This window comes from Wolffia australiana, chromosome 4 (genome assembly GCF_029677425.1).
Source record: "Wolffia australiana isolate 7733 chromosome 4, ASM2967742v1".
Taxonomy (NCBI): domain Eukaryota; kingdom Viridiplantae; phylum Streptophyta; class Magnoliopsida; order Alismatales; family Araceae; genus Wolffia; species Wolffia australiana.
The window spans coordinates 22252008-22270444 of NC_135838.1; the positions used below are offsets into that span (position 1 = coordinate 22252008).

The following is an 18437-nucleotide window of genomic DNA, read 5'->3' on the forward strand; positions in this document are numbered from 1 at the left end:
GAGAAATGCAACTCGATAATGCTTGATAAACCAGAATTTGGGCTCAATAAGTCATTTTAAAACTTTCATTTATGCAACAATATCTATAAAATTTTCCTCACTTAGATTAGAGTAAGTGTCGAATCTATGAGGAGCAGGTAATGAGAGAGTAAATTACATTTACAATATATTTTAAAATAATTATTTTTTGGATTTTTCAGTATTTTTTAAATTAGAAAATCAATGAATAAATCAAAACTGGTCAAAATTGTTTTATATAAATGAAATCCATATTTATTTTGTTTTAGATAAGTTCTAATGATTAAAAGATATTTTTGAAGGAATGTTTGGAGACTTTTAGGGCAGGAAATAAGATCTAACTTTGAATAAAACTTTCGGTCATAATTTGTGGGCCGTAGCGCTCCGTAGGGCGAGTAGTAGGACTGAAAACTCTGTAACTTTTGCTACATGAGGAATTTTTCAGTGCAGTTTGATGCATTGGAAAGCTTGAAGTCTAGGTTGTCCGTAGAAGATTTACATAGAGAGCAAGCTTGAAGTTTAATAAATTTTATTATACCAAACTTTCAATGAGGTTGATTCATGTCACGGTTGTGTGAGTGGACCTTAGACTTGAGGCACCAAAGACATCTTTTGGACGGTTTTACTTTGACTGTGACCTACGAGTATTTAATGATGGGATTCTAAAATAGCCTTTTTTGGGTGTATTAAGAAGTTTACAAATAGGACTGAGTGGTCAAGATGGGATCGTCCACCCTCGGTATTAGAGGAGAAAGCTTAAGGAAGATGATGTGATGAAGTTCTAGGCCTAAGGCAGTGAAATATCGAAGAACAGTTCTCTGATGATTTCATAACTCATCAATACTAACTTGGATTACTGATTAGGGTTTGACAGTTCATCATACCCCAAGCTGTCCTAAGAGCGTCAAGTGAATTAGGACTATACATACACGGTAAATGATGATGAACAGGTTTCATGAGGGAGGCGCTACTCATTCCATTATATCTTCTATAGCACAAGGTGTAGCTTGGCACCCCACTGGTTGGAGTCTCGGCCTATCTATTGGGTTAAATTGATCATACATTAATCAATCTATCTAATGATATAGTTAATTCATTTAGAAGGTCAATAAAGGTTATTGGGTCAATGGAGTTATTAATCGGACTGATATATGTGCCTAGAGAGTCACACGCAAATGTTCTTTTGGACACTAGAATATATGTGGTTGGTTCTAAAGGCCTTGGCATGGATGGGGATGATGATTTCACACCACGCAAGACACGTAATAGAATCAAAATGACATCAATAAAATCATGAAACGAAGTACCTTTCATAGATCACATCCGGATTTCTTGGATCCCAGAGTGAGACGAGTCGAGCTGCTCAAGTGTTCAGCCTCTAGACGTATCCACGCGATCCTCGGCACATCGAATCTTCTCATTGACGAGCCCCGTTCTTTCTCCATCATCGTCGTTACATCATCCCAATCGCATTGGGAGGGGAGAGAGGTTGTGGGGAGAAGGGAGAAGAAGGGGAAGGCCCTTGAACAATTCTGGCCTGGGTGAATTTTGTTCATGGCCTTCCCCTATTTATACTAAGTGGGTATTTTCTATAAAAACCCCCAAAACTTAAGTATATCTTCCGACATCCAAAAGACCATTTGTGTGTGACCCTCTAGGCCCATGTATCAGTCTAGTTAACGACTCTAGTGGCCCAATAACCTTTATTGGCCTTCCAAATTAATTAACTATATCATTATATAGATTAACTAATGTCGGATCAATTTAATCCAATCGATAGGTCAAGTCTCCAACGCGTGGGGTGTCAAGCTACACCTCGTGTTCTAGAAGATACAAAGGAATATTTTATAAGATACAACATTTCACGGTTGTATAAGTGATCCTTAGACCTGAGACACCAAAGACATCTTTTGGACGGACGATTGTACTTTAACTATGGCCAGGGAGTCTCTAATCATGGGATTCTAAATGATCTTAGTTCGGGTGCATCAAGAAGTTCACGAAGACGATTGAGTGGTCAAAATGAGATCGTCCATCCTTGGTATAAGAGGTGACAACTCAAGGAAGGCGATGCAAGGAAGTCCTTGGCCAAGGCAATGAAATATCACAGAAGAGTCCTGTGATGCATCAATACTAACTCAGATGACCAATTAGGGTTTGACACTTGACCATACCCTAGGTCATCCACCTTTGTATTATGATCTTATCATAATTCACTAAGTCTGATAATGTATTCTTGGACTTCATTATAAGCATCACACATGCACTATAATGAATATGTTCTATTAATGAATATGGAACAAGATGTGGAATGTGTGATTGCCTTGCCAGCCACATATTTGTTTCAATATTTTATTGAATCCATGAACTTTAATATATACTTTTGTTTGGGGTTTTAATGAAAATACCCGCTTAGTATAAATAGTGGAAGGCCCTAAAAAAAATTCACACATGCTAGAATTTGTCAAGTGCCTTCCCCTTCTCCCTTTACACGGCTCAAATCCACTCCCAATGCAATTGGGATGATGTAACGATGATGAAGGAGGGTGAATGGAGTTCGCCATGGCAAAGGAGGAGATTTGGTGTGCCATGGATTGCATGGATATGTCTAGAGGCTGCACACATGAGCAGCTCCACACGACTCATTTGAGGATCAAAGCATTCAGGTATGTGATCCGTGCTAAGGTTATTTGTTTCAATATTTTATTGATGTCATTATGATTATGTTCAAGTTTTCCGCTGCGAATCATTTTCAGTTCTTCATCCAAATTCAAGCCTCAGGAACTCAACAAAAAGTAGACTTCACTAAGGCATACAACACTATTGATTGTCATTTCTTATGGGCCTCAATGAGGAAGAGAGACTTCCTAATAGAATGGGTGAAATGGGTGAAGAGTTGCGTGACTTCACACTTTTTCTTGGTATTAGTGAATGGCAAACCAAAGGACAGATAGATCCACCCCCAAAGGGAAATTAGGAAGGGATGCCCATGGTACTAATATTATTCATTCTAGTTTTGGATGTCCTTACTACATGTACACCCAAGGTATGCGTACGAGCTGGCCGATAAAACTAGTGGTAACAGCGGATCTGTTATGGTAACAGGGGAGGTGATCAGCTATGATAAAACTAGTGGAGTACACAGTGTTGAGAGTACCACGCACGCAAGACCATAATAGAGCATTGTTGACAAAATGGGTGGGCAACATTACATGACCGAAGGAAAACATTGTCCAGAAGGTATTGACAGACATTTACAATATGGAGCTAAAATGGGAAATGCAACCAACCCCGATCAAAGGGGCATCATGTTTTTGGGAAAGCCTCATACAGATTTGTCTATAAATTCATGAGTGTTTTGAACCCAAACAAAGGATCAGAGTCTGCTTTTGATACTAGACATATGACTAGTCAGCCCGAGGCAAGCTGTGAGAAGCTTTCCCCACCTCTTTGAGATGACACAGAATCTTATTTTTTCATTCCATTTCTACAAGAGTGTGAGGATCAAGATTCTTTAAGAAGAGGCACTACTTGGCCCATGAGCAAGAGACAACAAGGTTTGTGTGATCTCCTAAATGCTTGGCTTGAATGTTCTCCTAATTTTCTCTAGGCAAATATTCTAATGTATGCCCAGACTTCAAGCTTTCAGACACATTAAATGACACTCAAACAATCCCCACATATCAAAAGTTCAAATATTTTTCGCCCACTACTCCTTCATGCCCAATTCTACCACACAACAGCGCGCCACCGCCAGCAAATTGCGCACCACAAATGCAGGCACCTACATATTTTACCGTGGGTAGGGAAGCCAAAGTTTCTACTTTTCCTTAAATTTTATTTCTTGGACTAAAATTCCGAAAAAATCTTTTAAAGACCATAATATATTCTTAGATCTTATCCAAAAGAAAATAACTATTTATCTCATTTATGTAAAGTAGTTTTATCTAGTTTTCCTTTATTTGATTATTTTTCTCTTTAAAAAATAGGTAAAATCCAAAAAAAATATTATTTTAAAATATATTTGAATTGCAATTTACACTCTCACCTGTTTTTTTAGAGTTCTTTTGTGCAAGCATTTTAGAGATCGCAAAAGCTCATCAGGGTGGATGTGGCATCTAACGAAGCATGTTGGTGATCACTCCAGTTGAATGCAGAGGATGCTCAGGGTGAGGTAGGCTCCTCGCGGTGCTTTGGGTGATGTGACTGCACCACAATGAGGTGGTATTTTAGGGAAGGCTTGTGTTGCTTGACTCAAAACTGCATAGTGTGGATATATTGTTGGTTTAGTGGGAAGTGAAGGATGGAAAAAGGACAAGGATGGTCTATCATGTATTTTTACCGATCATATATATTATTAATTTTGGGTTGATCACCGGTTTTAGGTGATCTTCTCTCTTTTTCTTAAAAAAACCATTTAAGGATATACCAAGCTCAACACCCTAAAGAATATAAGCCATGCATGACATGGAAAAGTTTAAATAGCTTAATATTCCCATGCAGACAGATCATATGGAGTATGTGACAATTTCTTAGAGTAAATAAGCTAAAAAAATTTAACAAAAAATCTCTAGATGTAGATTTATGATTAAAATGAAAGCCTGTCACAACACAATAAAGATGTTTTTGCCAAAAATATGCCTACTATAAAGAAGATCATTGAGCCCCAGAGTCAAAAGGAGTGGAACAACGAGAACAATGAGGAAGTGAACAGATGGAAAATTGATAAATGATATCTGGTCAAGCTACTAAAGGGAAAACTTGCATGTGCAAGTTGGTTCACATAAATATTAAGCTAATGGGACTGAAGAAATGTATATGGCTCATCTTGTCGCTAAAGCTTTTTAGGGACATTTGCTCCAGTGGATAAGTTGATTGTCATCCTGATATAAAGCCAATCAGTCAATCTTATACAAAAAATATTTTCTGCACGGTGGTTCAATCTAAGCTGAAGTCTCTATGGTTGAAATTACCTAAAGAGCGAAACGTGAAGCGATGATAGAAAAAATCTCTGAGTGTGTGATTTGGCAAGTTTGCCAATGTGGTCAAAGTTAAAGGATATATAGGGTAATGAAAGTGTAGTGGCAACAGGTCATCAATGGATACTACAAGAAATCCAGTGCCGCAAGATCAAAGTTGAGTTCACATCCTACATAAAAGTGACAACCTAAGCGCCTCATATATTCTATCTGAAAACGTAGCTCATCTCTTTACCAAAGGTCTTCATCTCTACCGCCCGTGTCCTACGTAAAAACATGACTAACATAACATCTATGCAGGAGGGGGGAGTGTCATGCAGAGAGTGATGATGTTCTTTCTTTTATGTCCCATCTTTAAATGATTTATCAGTAGTAGCCGGCTTCCAAGATTGATTTCTCATACAGATTGTAACACAAAAGGTTTTACAAGGGATTGACGAGCGGAATATACAGAGAAACAGTATAAGTAAAGTCTGGGCCCTCCCAACACACATTTATCATGATTATTGGAAGCATTTACAAAGACAATAAGAGAAGAAACATACCCATGGAGTACGTGGCAGGTGGGATGTGTATATGTAGCATTTTGCTGCCTCAAATTCTTCACCAATGGGGAAAATGGATCTTCCAGCTTCAGAGAACAATATCCTTTTCTGTTTGAGGTGTTTTCTGAAGATGCAGCCCTTCTACGAGACGCCGAAGTTCAGGGAAAATCGAAATGATCAGTAGTTCCAGCATCCCGTAAGCCAGCTGCTTTACGCAGACCGTGGACTACAAGGCCAAGAAGAAGTGAGCAATCCACAAATAGACAGAAAGAAGAGCCAAAGAAGGGAAGAGAGCGATGGAGAGAAGTAAAGTACCTGGAGAAAATAGTACACATCTTTGGCACATCGCCTATATTGTTTGTACCCAATCAGGCTGACCAAAGCCGTGGGAGCCCCATCTGCACCAGTACAAAAGTATTATTTTGGAGTTAAAGGGTTATCCAATGATAAGCAAAAAATTATTTTCTGGGGGATACAAACCTAGAAACATTTTCTTGATGTTGCTTGCCCTACGAGCTGCTTCAAGCTGCAGCTCAAATGAGGTCAGTTTCGGAGGCCTACTGGCAGATGGTGAGACCTGGTTTGAGTGGATGTCTGTTTGGTCTGGACTGCTGCCCTCCACCTTGGTGAAGAATGTACCGTTTGGCCACAGAGTCTGACGTTCATTCCAAATATACTTGAATAAGCAACACAATTCCTCACAACGTAAAGATTTTCTATGAATTAAGCTGTCCAAGAATCAATGCTTCTTGGGCTGCGAGTAGGTGCGTTTGGTCACACAGTCAATAATCAACCGATATGACATCAGGAAAGTATGTTTAGCATGTAGGAGTAATGTTTAAAGGCTTTCAAGCGAAACTAGGTAAAAAAAATCCATGAGCTACGTCAGGGCGTAGAAAAATGTCTTTTTTGTCAAATATCTTACATTCTTGACCCAATCGATACCCTGTGCAACTGTTTCATCTTGACGAAGCCAATGGATTTTCCTCAAAAGCCAGTCATCAAATGCATCCTCCATCATTAGTTGCAAAATCTGTTTTGAGATCCAGAACACCTGCCGTCTGAAGAATTCAATGAAACGTGAGACAAAACTAGGGATAGAGTTTCGAATAAAAAAGTCACTTCTCCAGCTTGAGAAAGCAAAAGAAGTAATTTGAAGTGAAGTTCAACTTTGATCATGATATCATAGAATGACAAACAGTTCTTGCGAAAAAACTAGAGCAGAAATAGTTTTCTGATTAATAAGTTGAACTCAAGATTAACTTCAGAATTGCCTGGGACGAAGGTCTAAACATTGAAATAGATATGTTATTGAAAAACAACATATGCTTATGATGACAAAGAAATAAGACAAAGGTCCCTAATTCTGACTCTTCACTAGAGTTCTTTCTCATCTCTCCATAAATCATAAACATGGAAGAAGGGAACCAAGAAGATGAAGCTGGAAAGCCTTTCGATGAGGCAATGCAAGTACATACCGTAACCAACCCCTCCTATTGAGCTGGAAAATATTATCAACCAGATTCAGCAACGGAACGCTCACGTTTGGTGGTGTCCACTGAAAAACCAAACCAATAGCGTCAAAGAAGAACATAGCGCTCTTTTTTGCAGCAGGAGACATCCCAAAACAGCTTTAATAAAGAACTTTTAAGAAAAGAATAAAAAATAGGTATCAGTGGCAAAAACAAGCAGACAGTGGGCATGTCTAGGATTAAACCCCAATAGACGTCACAAAGTAAAGAAAATCATATGTTTCACAATGAAAAATATGTATTTACCGCATAATTAAAAGTAGAAATGGACCGAAAGTATCCTTCAATATCTTTTTGGAATTTGTAAGCAATTTGAAGCCTTAAAGGAGTATAAAGTTGGATTCAGGAATTTTATTACTGCCGCAATTAAAGATCGCCTGTACCGCCCAGTCTGCCAACCACTAGCGTTCTAAAAACAGATGGGGGAAAAAGGAATCTATTGACAAAAACTGGGAAACTCCACATATCATGGGCCACACTGGTCAGCTCCATTAGTACTCATGTAATAAATCACTACGAGATCTCATATCAAGGAACTCAATGGTACATCAATAATACAGAAAGACTTAAGGATGAAACAAAATGGTGAAGTCATTAGTCAAAGGGCTAGACTATTACCTCAGGTGGAACAGTGTTCTGATCTTCAACAGGATCAGGGACTACAGAAGACGCAGTGGCCAAAGAATCATCCAAACTGGGGACCCTGGGGGCTTCAAGCTTTCCAGAACGACTTTCCCAGCGGGCGTCTAATCTTCCAGACTCATTCAACCGTTTTACCACTCGAGGAGGGAAAGCTTTGGCGTTTAATTCATTATCAGAGTGCCAGCCGTTCAATGAGGAAACCTCTTCATCCTGAACTTCCTCTTCGGACAGGCTGTTGGACATGTCCAGGTTGCTGCTGCGATTCATTTCTGGACTTCTGTCACCTAAACTATGTTTCTGCTCATCATCATTCCAGGCTAGTGTTAAGGGTGGCTCCATTTTTTGTGGTGAAACACTGAAAGACATTGATGGCGACGGCAATCCAGAAACTTTTCGAAGTATTCCATCTGAGACTCCTTTAAACTGCCGAACTATGTCATCCATTGCATCGTCAACATTCACTGTCAGAAAGGAAAAATAAAATCAGCTACAAGCGTCACCAAAGATTAATCCGTAAATTTAAATTATGATCATTGCACCACAAAATTGAGCTGAAATTGTAAATCCAATAAGAGTCAGTAAGGAAAGCCACAGAACACGTACCAGCCAAGGTTTTCATTACTGATGTAGATTTGCCAAAAGAGTAATTCTTCAATAAGAAAAAAATAATTAGGATATGAAACTCAATAATATTGTTCAGAGATGGGTACCTTTGACGCGACGCTGAAGAAATCCCACACTTCATGCTGCTCAGCAACATTGGGAATCGACAAAAGTTCCTGAATGTATAAAGAAGCCAGAATGTAAAACAAAGCTCAGGCAAAAGATGCGAGAAAACAAGAAGAAAATCGTACTTGCAAGTATTTGTCCAGCAGTATGCATCGCTGATGAACAAAGGAGTCATCAATACTAGATGAAAGAAATCTTTTTGGGGGCAAATGTAACGAATAGTTAGGAATATCTTTAAGCTGACGATGTAGCCGTTCAAAGTTTCGGTATCTACAGGAAAAGAAAACATAGTCATATCTATCACAATAGTTCTACAATATAACAAAATATTTTTCATAGGAAATTAGATTCTGACTCATAAGCCACCAATCAATATTGCTCACCAAATTAGATTGAACGCTACCAATTTTCTGCTCTCAACGGCTTCTTAGCTTTAAAGGCATAGAGCATTTCACTACTTATGGTGCTTTAAGGATGACGGATAGATAATTACGTCACGGTTCAAAAAGACAAAATGCTTCTATAGCTGTGGCAAACTTTGAGCACAGTTCTTGAATGGATATATAACTGGTTAAAAATAAAATACAATGCAGTCACATTGCCCAGAGCACCGCGAATAGACGACCAAGCTCTTGCCCCCTGGATGCATGGCCCTGCAAAGAATCCAAGAAGGCCTCCTCTGAGGATACATCCACCCTTATGGTTGGCTGGAGGGCTCACACAACTTGGGCAAAGACACATTCAAAGAAGAGATGGGAGCAGTCTTTATCACTTCCTATGCACAAAAAACATTATGGTGAGGCTTTCGGGAGCTGCCTCTTCCTGACAAACCATTTCACCAGCCTTCATAAAGAGGATCTTTTGTTTCCATATAACACGGAAAGCGCAAATGGTCATCAATTCCTCCTCTAAGTCTCTATGTCTGAGCCTCACATAAGTATCATCAGACCAGAGCCGTGCGCCGCTCCCAGTGCATCCATCGTCCATAGCTGTCCTTCATGGCCCATGCAACCATATCCATCTCTGGTCTCATAAGTCTGCCAACCCCCCCCCCCACAACTTGGCCAATAAGGCTAGATTCATATCTTGTATCTTCAATACCCCTTGCCCAACTCCCAGTTTGACTGGTCTGCAAACTACATCCCAAAAGACTAGGGCCATCCCCATCCCCCTCCCTTCCAGACCAACCTTGAGCATTCCCATAGCAATCGACTCATCATATCCTCTAGGCACTTGCCCATGCCCACAACTAATTTGCAGACCAGGCGCAAGATGGGGATCACTAAGAGCACACGAAGCAAGACCACTAAACCACCCCCCTCGACAGCACTCTAGCCTGCCACCCCTCTAACTTCCATTCCATCTTCTCTATTACGGGTTACCAGTTTGTGTCCCAAGCAGCATCTCTAGGGACCTGGACCGTAGGCCTTCCTATTGCAATAACCCCAGACCAACAAAAACTGATGCTTTTGTTGATTTGTATGAAGTCCTGAACAATCTGCCCTTTGTAAGTTGATCCTCGACTATGGACGCCCTTTGTAAGGGACCCCTCACTTGCTACAGGAGAGCACATAAGGGCATCAAGGGGGGTACCCCGAAGAGTAGGGTTTTGGGCGGAGGGCTCCCAGATGTTTGGCAAGAGACGAAGATGGTCATGGAGATTGTGTGAACTCTCTCCAGGAGATTGCTTGGCTCTCTTGCATATTTCAGAAGATGGATACCATCTGCGAAACTTGGAGTCTGGAATACATAAAGCAAAGGCATCCACCACCACGACAAACAACAATGGTTGGATCCATTCCCCTTCGGGACACCCATTCACCAGCACCGAAACGAGTGGGATGTGATACATCTCTTGATCTAAACCACCCATTCTAATGGATTGTCTCTTCAACTCATAAATGCCCACTGGAAGTCCCAGTCTAGACAGTCAGAAGCCTTTGTAAAATCCACCTCCCCATAAACATCATGGCCCTCTTTCTTTTTCCACACCAACAAAATCTCTGTTGCTATAAATGTGTGATCTACCAGTTGTCTTCCTAGAATGAATGCTAGCTGGAAAGGTCCTATAAGCTCCCCTTTCACCTCTTTGTGCCAGTTAGCCAAGGCGTTGGGTATGAAAAGGTATATAGATCAGGACAGCAAAATAGGCCAAAAATTCCCCATTAAAATGACCCCTTAACATTAGGTGGCAGAACCAGAGTGGCGGGGTTGATTCTCTTTGTTCCGCAGTTTCCTCACCAGAACTACACCGTGGCTATTACCTTCATCTTGGCCATCCCCAATAATACTATGAAGAATGTCGAAAAGCCATCAGGCCACGGCGGTCTTTCCCCATTCAGCTCTTGAATGGCCTCACGAACCTCTTCATCTGGAAGAGGTTGCACCAGCTACCTCTGATGCATCAGCATCTAATGAGTTGTTCTCCTTCTGCAACACCTCCACTTATATCTTGACCCTCTTCACGAGCCCACTGTGCTCCTCCGAGCATACACACAGTCCATCGGCCTCATTTCCTGTAGAGGTGCCTCCACTATGAATGCTTAGAAGGCCTCTGATCCCAGGTCTCTGCTACCTGCTAAGTGAGGTCCGTCCTCTACCTCTGATGTCATGTTGAAATCACCATCAAAAGACAGAGGCAGTCGCTGCAATTTCTATAGTATCCCTGCAAGCTCCCCACTACAGGATACCCATAGCATCAGGCTTACCAGGATGTAAATCAAACTGACAACCAATTGAAAGCCATCATTTCTCTTCACTTGTGCTGCCACTACAAAGTTACTTGTCCGCAAGTCTTCCTTAGAAAACAGCAACTAACTCCAGGCCACCACCAAACTACGTATGGCCCTACCACATTCACAACTAGGCATCCCTTGAAGAAATCACATCCCATGACCCTCCAATCCCATGCCACACATTTCTTCAACAAGGTCTCTAGTAAGCACACCACGTCATCTTGGTCAATGGATCTGCTCCGCGTCAACCCAGCTTCTGGCCCCCCTACCCCCTCATTTGTCTAGTGGGCCTTGCCTTCCCACTGCTTGCACCATGGGCAGGTCAGCCTCCTCCGGGAGTGTAGACCCATCTTATGAGGGGCCAATGCCTACATGCCAATTTGTCTCGATTTCTCTTCCTCTGCCATGGCCATCGATGACATGAGCAATCCCTTATTGGTCCCTCCATTGCAACAGGAGATGCTGTGGTGATACTTTGCAAAGGACTCGATGGTGACAGAGCCACCAGAGAGCATCAAAGTGAGGCAGCTCACCACTTCACCCTTATTCCTTCCCCACTGCAGCATGTCGGGTTGACAGATACAGCGAGGCAGAAGATGAGCTGGTCCTGCCACATGAGTGTGTGTCCACGGATCACAGCCTATAGCCTTGTGAGTTATGTCTGCCGCTATCCCGCACTGGAATGCTGCACCAGATGCTCCTTCCATTGTCGAACAGCCAAGCTTCTGAGTTCCCAAGCACCGTTGGGCACTGTCGTCCTGTCGTCAAGCTCCTGAGGAATTTGTAATCTCACCCTCGAGTGTGGTCGTGCTATGTTGTGTGACCCGCGCCAAGCGCAGTTTTGCCATCAAGCTCGGCAGACACTTGAGGGCTCTGCTGGCACACTGTTAATCTCACGAGCTCCCCAGCTCCCCCGGTACACCCATTAGGCCATAGAGCTCCCCAGGCACAGCCACTGAGCTCTCGACCACAGTCGGACTCCTTCCCATGCCGTCTACCTCCTGAGCTCTGCTGTCTTTCCTATCACGCCATAACACTCCCAAGGGCTCCACCATCATGGTGTTTAACTCATGGACTCCCAAGCCCTGCCGTCACCTCTGTTATCCACCATCTGTCATCCCTCGAGATCAAGCTGTCATGCCATCCGCTGTCTCTCCATTATGACGTCTCAGAACCCCAAGCTCCCAACGCACTCCCACCAAACTATTGTCGGAACTCATTGCTCCCATTGCCAAACTCCCGTCCACCACCCACCATCTCATCCAATGTTCATTATCATATGTTTCCAGCAAAAAAAATATTTTAAATTATTTTGTTCTTTTCAGCGCCATAGTTCAGGATCGCACCCATCAAGCGTAAGTTGAATGACTAAAACTGACAAAACAGAGGGTTTGAATTTATAGAAAATAAAAAGTAGGTTTCATGTAAAACAGAGGGTTTTGTGCGTGATTTCCGGAGGAGTTTATAGTTCTTTAGCAAAGAGGAAGGCAATCTACACTAAGAACTCGGCCCCATGATTGTACCTCCGCTTTACAATCCAGATCTGATTCTCGGAGTCAGCCACAGCAATGGAATAAACTGCAAATGACTTGGAGCTAATTTTTTCAAAGCACGCTCCGATTACCTGGATAGTTTCATAGAATTAAGAAGAAACAATTAGAACCCAGGTAATTAAGAAGAAAGAGAAAAAAGAGGCACTCGATGCAAGGATCCTGAGTTAACATTTCTGGACGATTTTTTAGTATCTTTCACATGTGATTGGCAGGTAACCAGAGTTTTTAGTATTATTGAAGCCTTATTTTCAAAAAATAATTGGCAGGTCATTTATTGAAACCTGATTCAAAAACATGGGGAAATTTGAGAATCTATAACTGTGGGTTAGCAATTGAACTTCTACATCAAAAATAAATCTTACCCGACATCTGATCTTTGGAGCAACAGTAGTTGATTCACCATGGGCAAGATATTCCGATCGGCTCTTGATACTAAGCCCTTCCTTCCCGCTACTGCATTGTTCTGAACATGAGCCATGGGAATCCGTAATTTGAGGTTTTTCGATTATAAATTTGGTCTCTGTATGAGATTGGTCTACTAGTGCAGAGGCACTAGTAGATCGTTTAAGTTGCTCCCTAACACTTCCTGCTTGGCGCGTCATGTCTGTCCACGCATAATTTTTGTCAACTTTGGACGGTTCCCTCATCAAATCTCGAGCAAGAGCTGTGTCATTAGTTCGGTGGGAACTGGATTTGATATCTTGACGCCTTACAACGGTTTCTTTTGGAATATTTTGGCTGGGAACATCAGTGCTAGGAGATCCCGCAGTCAACAAAGATCCTGATGAAGTCATCAGGGAAGTTGACGAGGTAACTGCTTTGACAATATCAGCACTCTTCTTCTGATAGTTTCTTCCTCTGGTCCACATGTTCTCAAGATTTTCAGGAGCAAGAACTTGAGTCCTTCTCTGAGTCGCTGCATCTAGAACTCTCGCCCAGTCTGCTGATTCCAGATCTTTCTGACCTGGATTTTGATTGGACGATATTGGCAAAGGTCTCTCTGAAATAGTGGACGTCATTTTGACAGGTTTGACCAAAGAAGAGTCCAAACTATCATTGCCTCTTGCTGCAGGATCAATGTTAATGTTAGCTCCTTGAATTTCCATTAGTGGAATGAGCGCTTTGCTCCCAGAAATATCCTCATTCACATTATTCTTCTGGCTGAGGAAGAGGTCTTCAATCAATTCATTGATAAACCTGAAATAAAACAACCGTGACGGCCAATTTATGATATTTTTGAGTCAATGGCAGTTTATGTGAGTCTTTCTGTTGCTAAAGATTTATGACGCTGATTGTTTGATACCAATTTATCTTGATCTACTCCTTGTTTTCTCTTCAAATCAGGTATTCTTTTGTTCCTGGATCAGAGTTACACCAGTCTCTTCATTCGTATGATCAGAGTTACACCAAATTTTTTAGAGCATAAAACTTACGGCAGAAACTTGTTATTTTTTCCGTGTACGGATTAATTCATCCATAATCAAAAATCAGCAAACATAGTTTTTATGATCTCACACCCTTCATGTACAGATTATTCCCATAAAATCACTGCTAAATTTCAAATAATCATTCTTTAGAAAAGAAGTTGTCTCTGCAACACTACCACCAATCAGAAATACATATAATTTTTTGAATTTTTTTGGCGTCTACAGGAGCAATCTTTCTGAAACTTAGTGACATCACTAATTCAAGAAGCTAATAAGAAAAAAAGTGAGGAGATTGATAACATCAGAGCCCCGAGATGAAATGACAATTTGATAGACGAGACCAATAATGAAAAGGGAAGAGCTCACCCGGGGCTGGCCAGATTCATCACGGGCTGCATTACCAAGCATGTCAGTAGTTCCCTGAAAAGGCATCTCACTAGCGGACAGTGAGCTTCTTGAGGCCTTAAGACTGTCGCTAAGATCCCCCCAACAAGCCGTTGAAGAACCTAAATAAAAACAAGCAAAAGAGAAGGCTTCTATCTTACATTAAAAGTGATAAAACTATGAAAAAACGGAAGTATTCTTGCAGTCACAAACCGCACCTTGTATTCACTTTCTGGAGATATTAGAGCGGGATGAAGTTCTTTTGCTGACATGAGGTGCTGCTTCAATTTTTCATCTCTTTCCTCGAATGAAAGGGTTCCAATAATGTCTATTCCAATTTCAGATTGGTTTCTTCTGTACAGATCTAAGTGATTGCCTACCAATTCTACCATATCCCTGAAAAGTAAAACACAATCAATACCACGCCATAAGCAATCTACACGATGACAAACTGAGAAAAAAACAGAAGATGACTTACAAAAGTAACACAAGCACCTTGTCAACAAGTCAACAAGATTGATCTCTTTTATCCGTCCAGATATTTCTCCAATGACATCCAGTAACAGACCCCGCATCAATTCTGGGCCATCTGTGTCTGGCGTTATAGAGGAATACCACATATCTTTAACGAAATCCTGCAAGAGCTTTTCAATAAAGCCTTTGATGGCGGATTCAATGGGAGGGGACTTGATTTTCCTCAGAAATCTGGGTATAGAAGGTGAAGTTGAAAGACGAGGATCATTGACAGGCAGTTGCCTTCTTGCCAAGTGAGATAGATAGCTAGGCTTGTAAGTTGGTCTGATTTTCCAACGAATCTCCACCTCATAAGATAGATACCGTAATGTAGAGAATATAAGAATTGCTAGAGGGATGTTTGTCCACAAGGATTTGCTTGTATCTAGAACAGCATGATAGAATCAAATAAGAAACGTGCATTTTCTAGTAAAGCACAAATGAATTACGTCATAAAAAATGAAAACTTCAAAATATCAGTGCCATTTGACCAGATTACCATTTACAAATCCATTACAAAAAAGGTACTTCATCAATTAAAATATTTTTAAGAGAAGTTTGGATTAATATCACAGTTGATATAAAATCACAAGCCTCCAGCGAGAAATTTCTTTCTGGAACAAAATAAAGTAGATAGTATTCACAGAAAAGGTAATGGTATTAACTAGTCGACGACCAAAAATGTGTCAATTGAGGAAAACAAGAAGAGAGCAGAGGATTCTTGCAAAGGATATCGTCTATACTAAATGTGTAATTGTCGGTACAACCTACTTTTATCGGTTATCAAGCAAAAGGTCGCATGGACAAGGAAAAGACTCCCTCAGGTTAAATATTGAAGAATAACTGACGCATCAGCAATCCAGGCTGAGTAAAAGAAAAACAGCAGAGTAATTTTCAACGTAAACTTTGATGTATGATTTGTCATTATTCAAAGAAAAAAGTTCAACATTCACAAATATCCCGACTGAAAGAAGTTAAGACTATTCGAAAGTTGGGAATAAATTAAATGCATCTTTTTACGGGATAATTATACATTTTTCTTTCAACTACACTGTAAAATTCAGATAAATGTCATTTCGCACGCCCAGTGACAGTAAAATAAACAAGAGTCCAAAAGCATCTCTGAACTCATATTTCAACTTATAGAAAATGAGAAGACAATAGCACCGTATTTCCCCAAGAAAAGCTGCTGAAATAATTTTCCTTCAAGAAATAATTTGAAGGAGAGGATAATTTTAGCAGCTGAAATAGATCTATCACCTTCAAGAAATAATTTAGCGCGCGGAATACCTTGGAAACCTTTAGAGAACTAAATCATAATTCAGCGGGATACGAAAAAGACACCAAATAGGTAAAGATCGGCCAAATGGACAGATAATTAGCAAGAAATCTGAACTATTTTTGTGATTCTTAATACAAAAAAAATTCTCAAAAAAATCAATGACCAGTTTCTTTCGGCCATGATGTAATTTTGATTAAACCCCAAGCCTATGACATGCAAGGAACAGCTTACGGGAGAGGAAGTAGGCGATAACAAAGATGCACATAGCCCATCCTACGGCCCTGACTTTCGCTTCCTCGATCAGATCTTGCAGCTTCTCCATCGGTTTCCCCATCCTATTGCCAAGCTCCGCCGAGCTCCTTGACGGGGGGAAGAACTAGAACGATCGCAGAAGAATCTCTCTCTCATGAGTCTCATGATGTAGTCACGATCGCGGTCGGGTCGGGACAACGGTTCGGGTCGGAGTGCAATATAAACAATAACGGGTCGGGTTGTTCGATTTTGAAATTCAAAAAGTAATCATGTTTGTTCTTATTGATAATTATTTAATGCATTCTACGGCATTTTAATATCTTACTGCCAATTGCGTATTTCAGAATTATTACGTGTTAATTACTCAACGGTGAGAATTTGACCACGTAAGCGCAAAGTAACTTGTGCTGCTGTCACCCTCTACGCGTCTCTACAAAGTCATCGCGACTTGTTTCTCATGCCTACGTGGATCACCACGTCATTCTTGACAACTGGCAGGTTGTCGGTGCAGCCGCCACGTGGCGAGGAAATCCGACTGGACACCTTCCAACGGTTCAAGAACCGAATCCTTGAACAACGTAGGGAACGAACGGAACGGGACGGAAGGGCAACGCACAAGACCTCGCAAAAGACTCCAGAGACGAGAGACTAGAAATATAAAAGGAGAGTCAAAACAGTAGGGATCGGCAAATGTCATCCGTCACGGCACGCGTCACTGTGACGGACACGTGATGGATGGCGTGACGGTGACGGTGACAATGACGCGTGACGGGTTGCCTGTGACGGTGACGGGGTTGCCCGGACGCGTGACGTGACGAATAGTCCATCACGGATGACGTCTGTGACGCAATTTTAATACATTTATATTTTATTATTGAATAGATTGTAATAATTAAATTGTTTAATATGAGAGGTATGGTTTAATATGTTATGATAATCAAATTATTAATCAAACTAACTTATTTCTTGACTGAAAAATTAAAGTATATAATGAATAATTTGTTGACAAAAAAGTGAAGACATTTATATATTTTTTATATGCAGGTAAATAACTAATTTGTTGCCACCTGCCAGGGGATGTAAGAAATTTGTTGTACCAATTATTTTACTCACTGAGAAATTAATGATTTATTAACACAAAGTCCAGTAAAATTGAATAAATTTTTTTACAGATTTAAAAAATTTGGTTACATTAAAATAATGAATTATCCGAGTATAAGAATTTATTAAATTCATATCCTGTTGGGAAAATGTAGTATTTACTGTCTTATGTTTTAATATGTTAGGATATCAAAATTGATGACGTCATATAAGTAACTTAATATTTAAGTGCTTGGTTCGTAATTGAAATATTTAGCAAAAATATTTGGTCAAAATTAGAATTTTTTATAGCCTTTGTTTATTTATGGCCTTTGCTTATTTAATATGGAAAAATATGTCTCACCCCAATGGAAAGTGAAATGATAAACGCCAGGATCAGAGCAGATGGTATAATAATTTTAACATGGTATTGATATGATGGAAGATATGTATCCTTATTAAAATGTCACATTTTAATATCAAAGATATGTCTAATCTTTAAAAACTGTATTATGTTCCTTCACAAATTAAAAATAAACATTAATTTAGGTGACCAATCAAGTGTTCCATCAGAATAACTTGGTTCAACCTAGTCAACCATGTGAAAAAGATTTATCTTTATTTTTCTTCAGAGTTTTTTTTTGGTTTATGAAATAAAAAAACAGTACTCAAAATGGAACTTATGGAATAAATAAACATCTGAAAACCCCTACAAACACGGAAAAGTCATAGGCCATTCTGGAATTACTTATAAAATAAATTTGCA

The 18437-nt window shown here is 40.3% G+C and overlaps 1 protein-coding gene across 4 annotated transcripts; it reads right to left on the reverse strand.

The window, feature by feature from the left end:
* Positions 1-4081: 4081 nt before the first annotated feature.
* LOC144702406 (phox domain-containing protein) lies at positions 4082-16745 on the reverse strand. 4 transcript variants are annotated; one of them, XR_013581244.1, is made up of 16 exons: positions 16571-16745; positions 15040-15442; positions 14763-14940; positions 14527-14666; positions 13096-13930; positions 12704-12804; positions 8571-8715; positions 8427-8495; positions 8320-8365; positions 7693-8177; positions 7021-7100; positions 6468-6603; positions 6023-6197; positions 5858-5940; positions 5543-5768; positions 4082-4224 (listed from the first exon to the last, which is right to left on the reverse strand). XR_013581244.1 is itself a non-coding variant. In XM_078574437.1 (15 exons), the coding sequence occupies exons 1-15, from the start codon at positions 16671-16673 to the stop codon at positions 5631-5633; spliced, it is 3117 nt and encodes a 1038-aa protein (XP_078430563.1). In that variant the 5' UTR covers positions 16674-16745; the 3' UTR covers positions 5379-5630. The 4 variants fall into 4 exon arrangements, 2 of the variants coding, with proteins under 2 accessions (XP_078430563.1, XP_078430564.1); XR_013581243.1 differs by having other exon boundaries at positions 4122-4278; XM_078574437.1 differs by lacking the exon at positions 4082-4224 and having other exon boundaries at positions 5379-5768.
* Positions 16746-18437: the final 1692 nt, after the last annotated feature.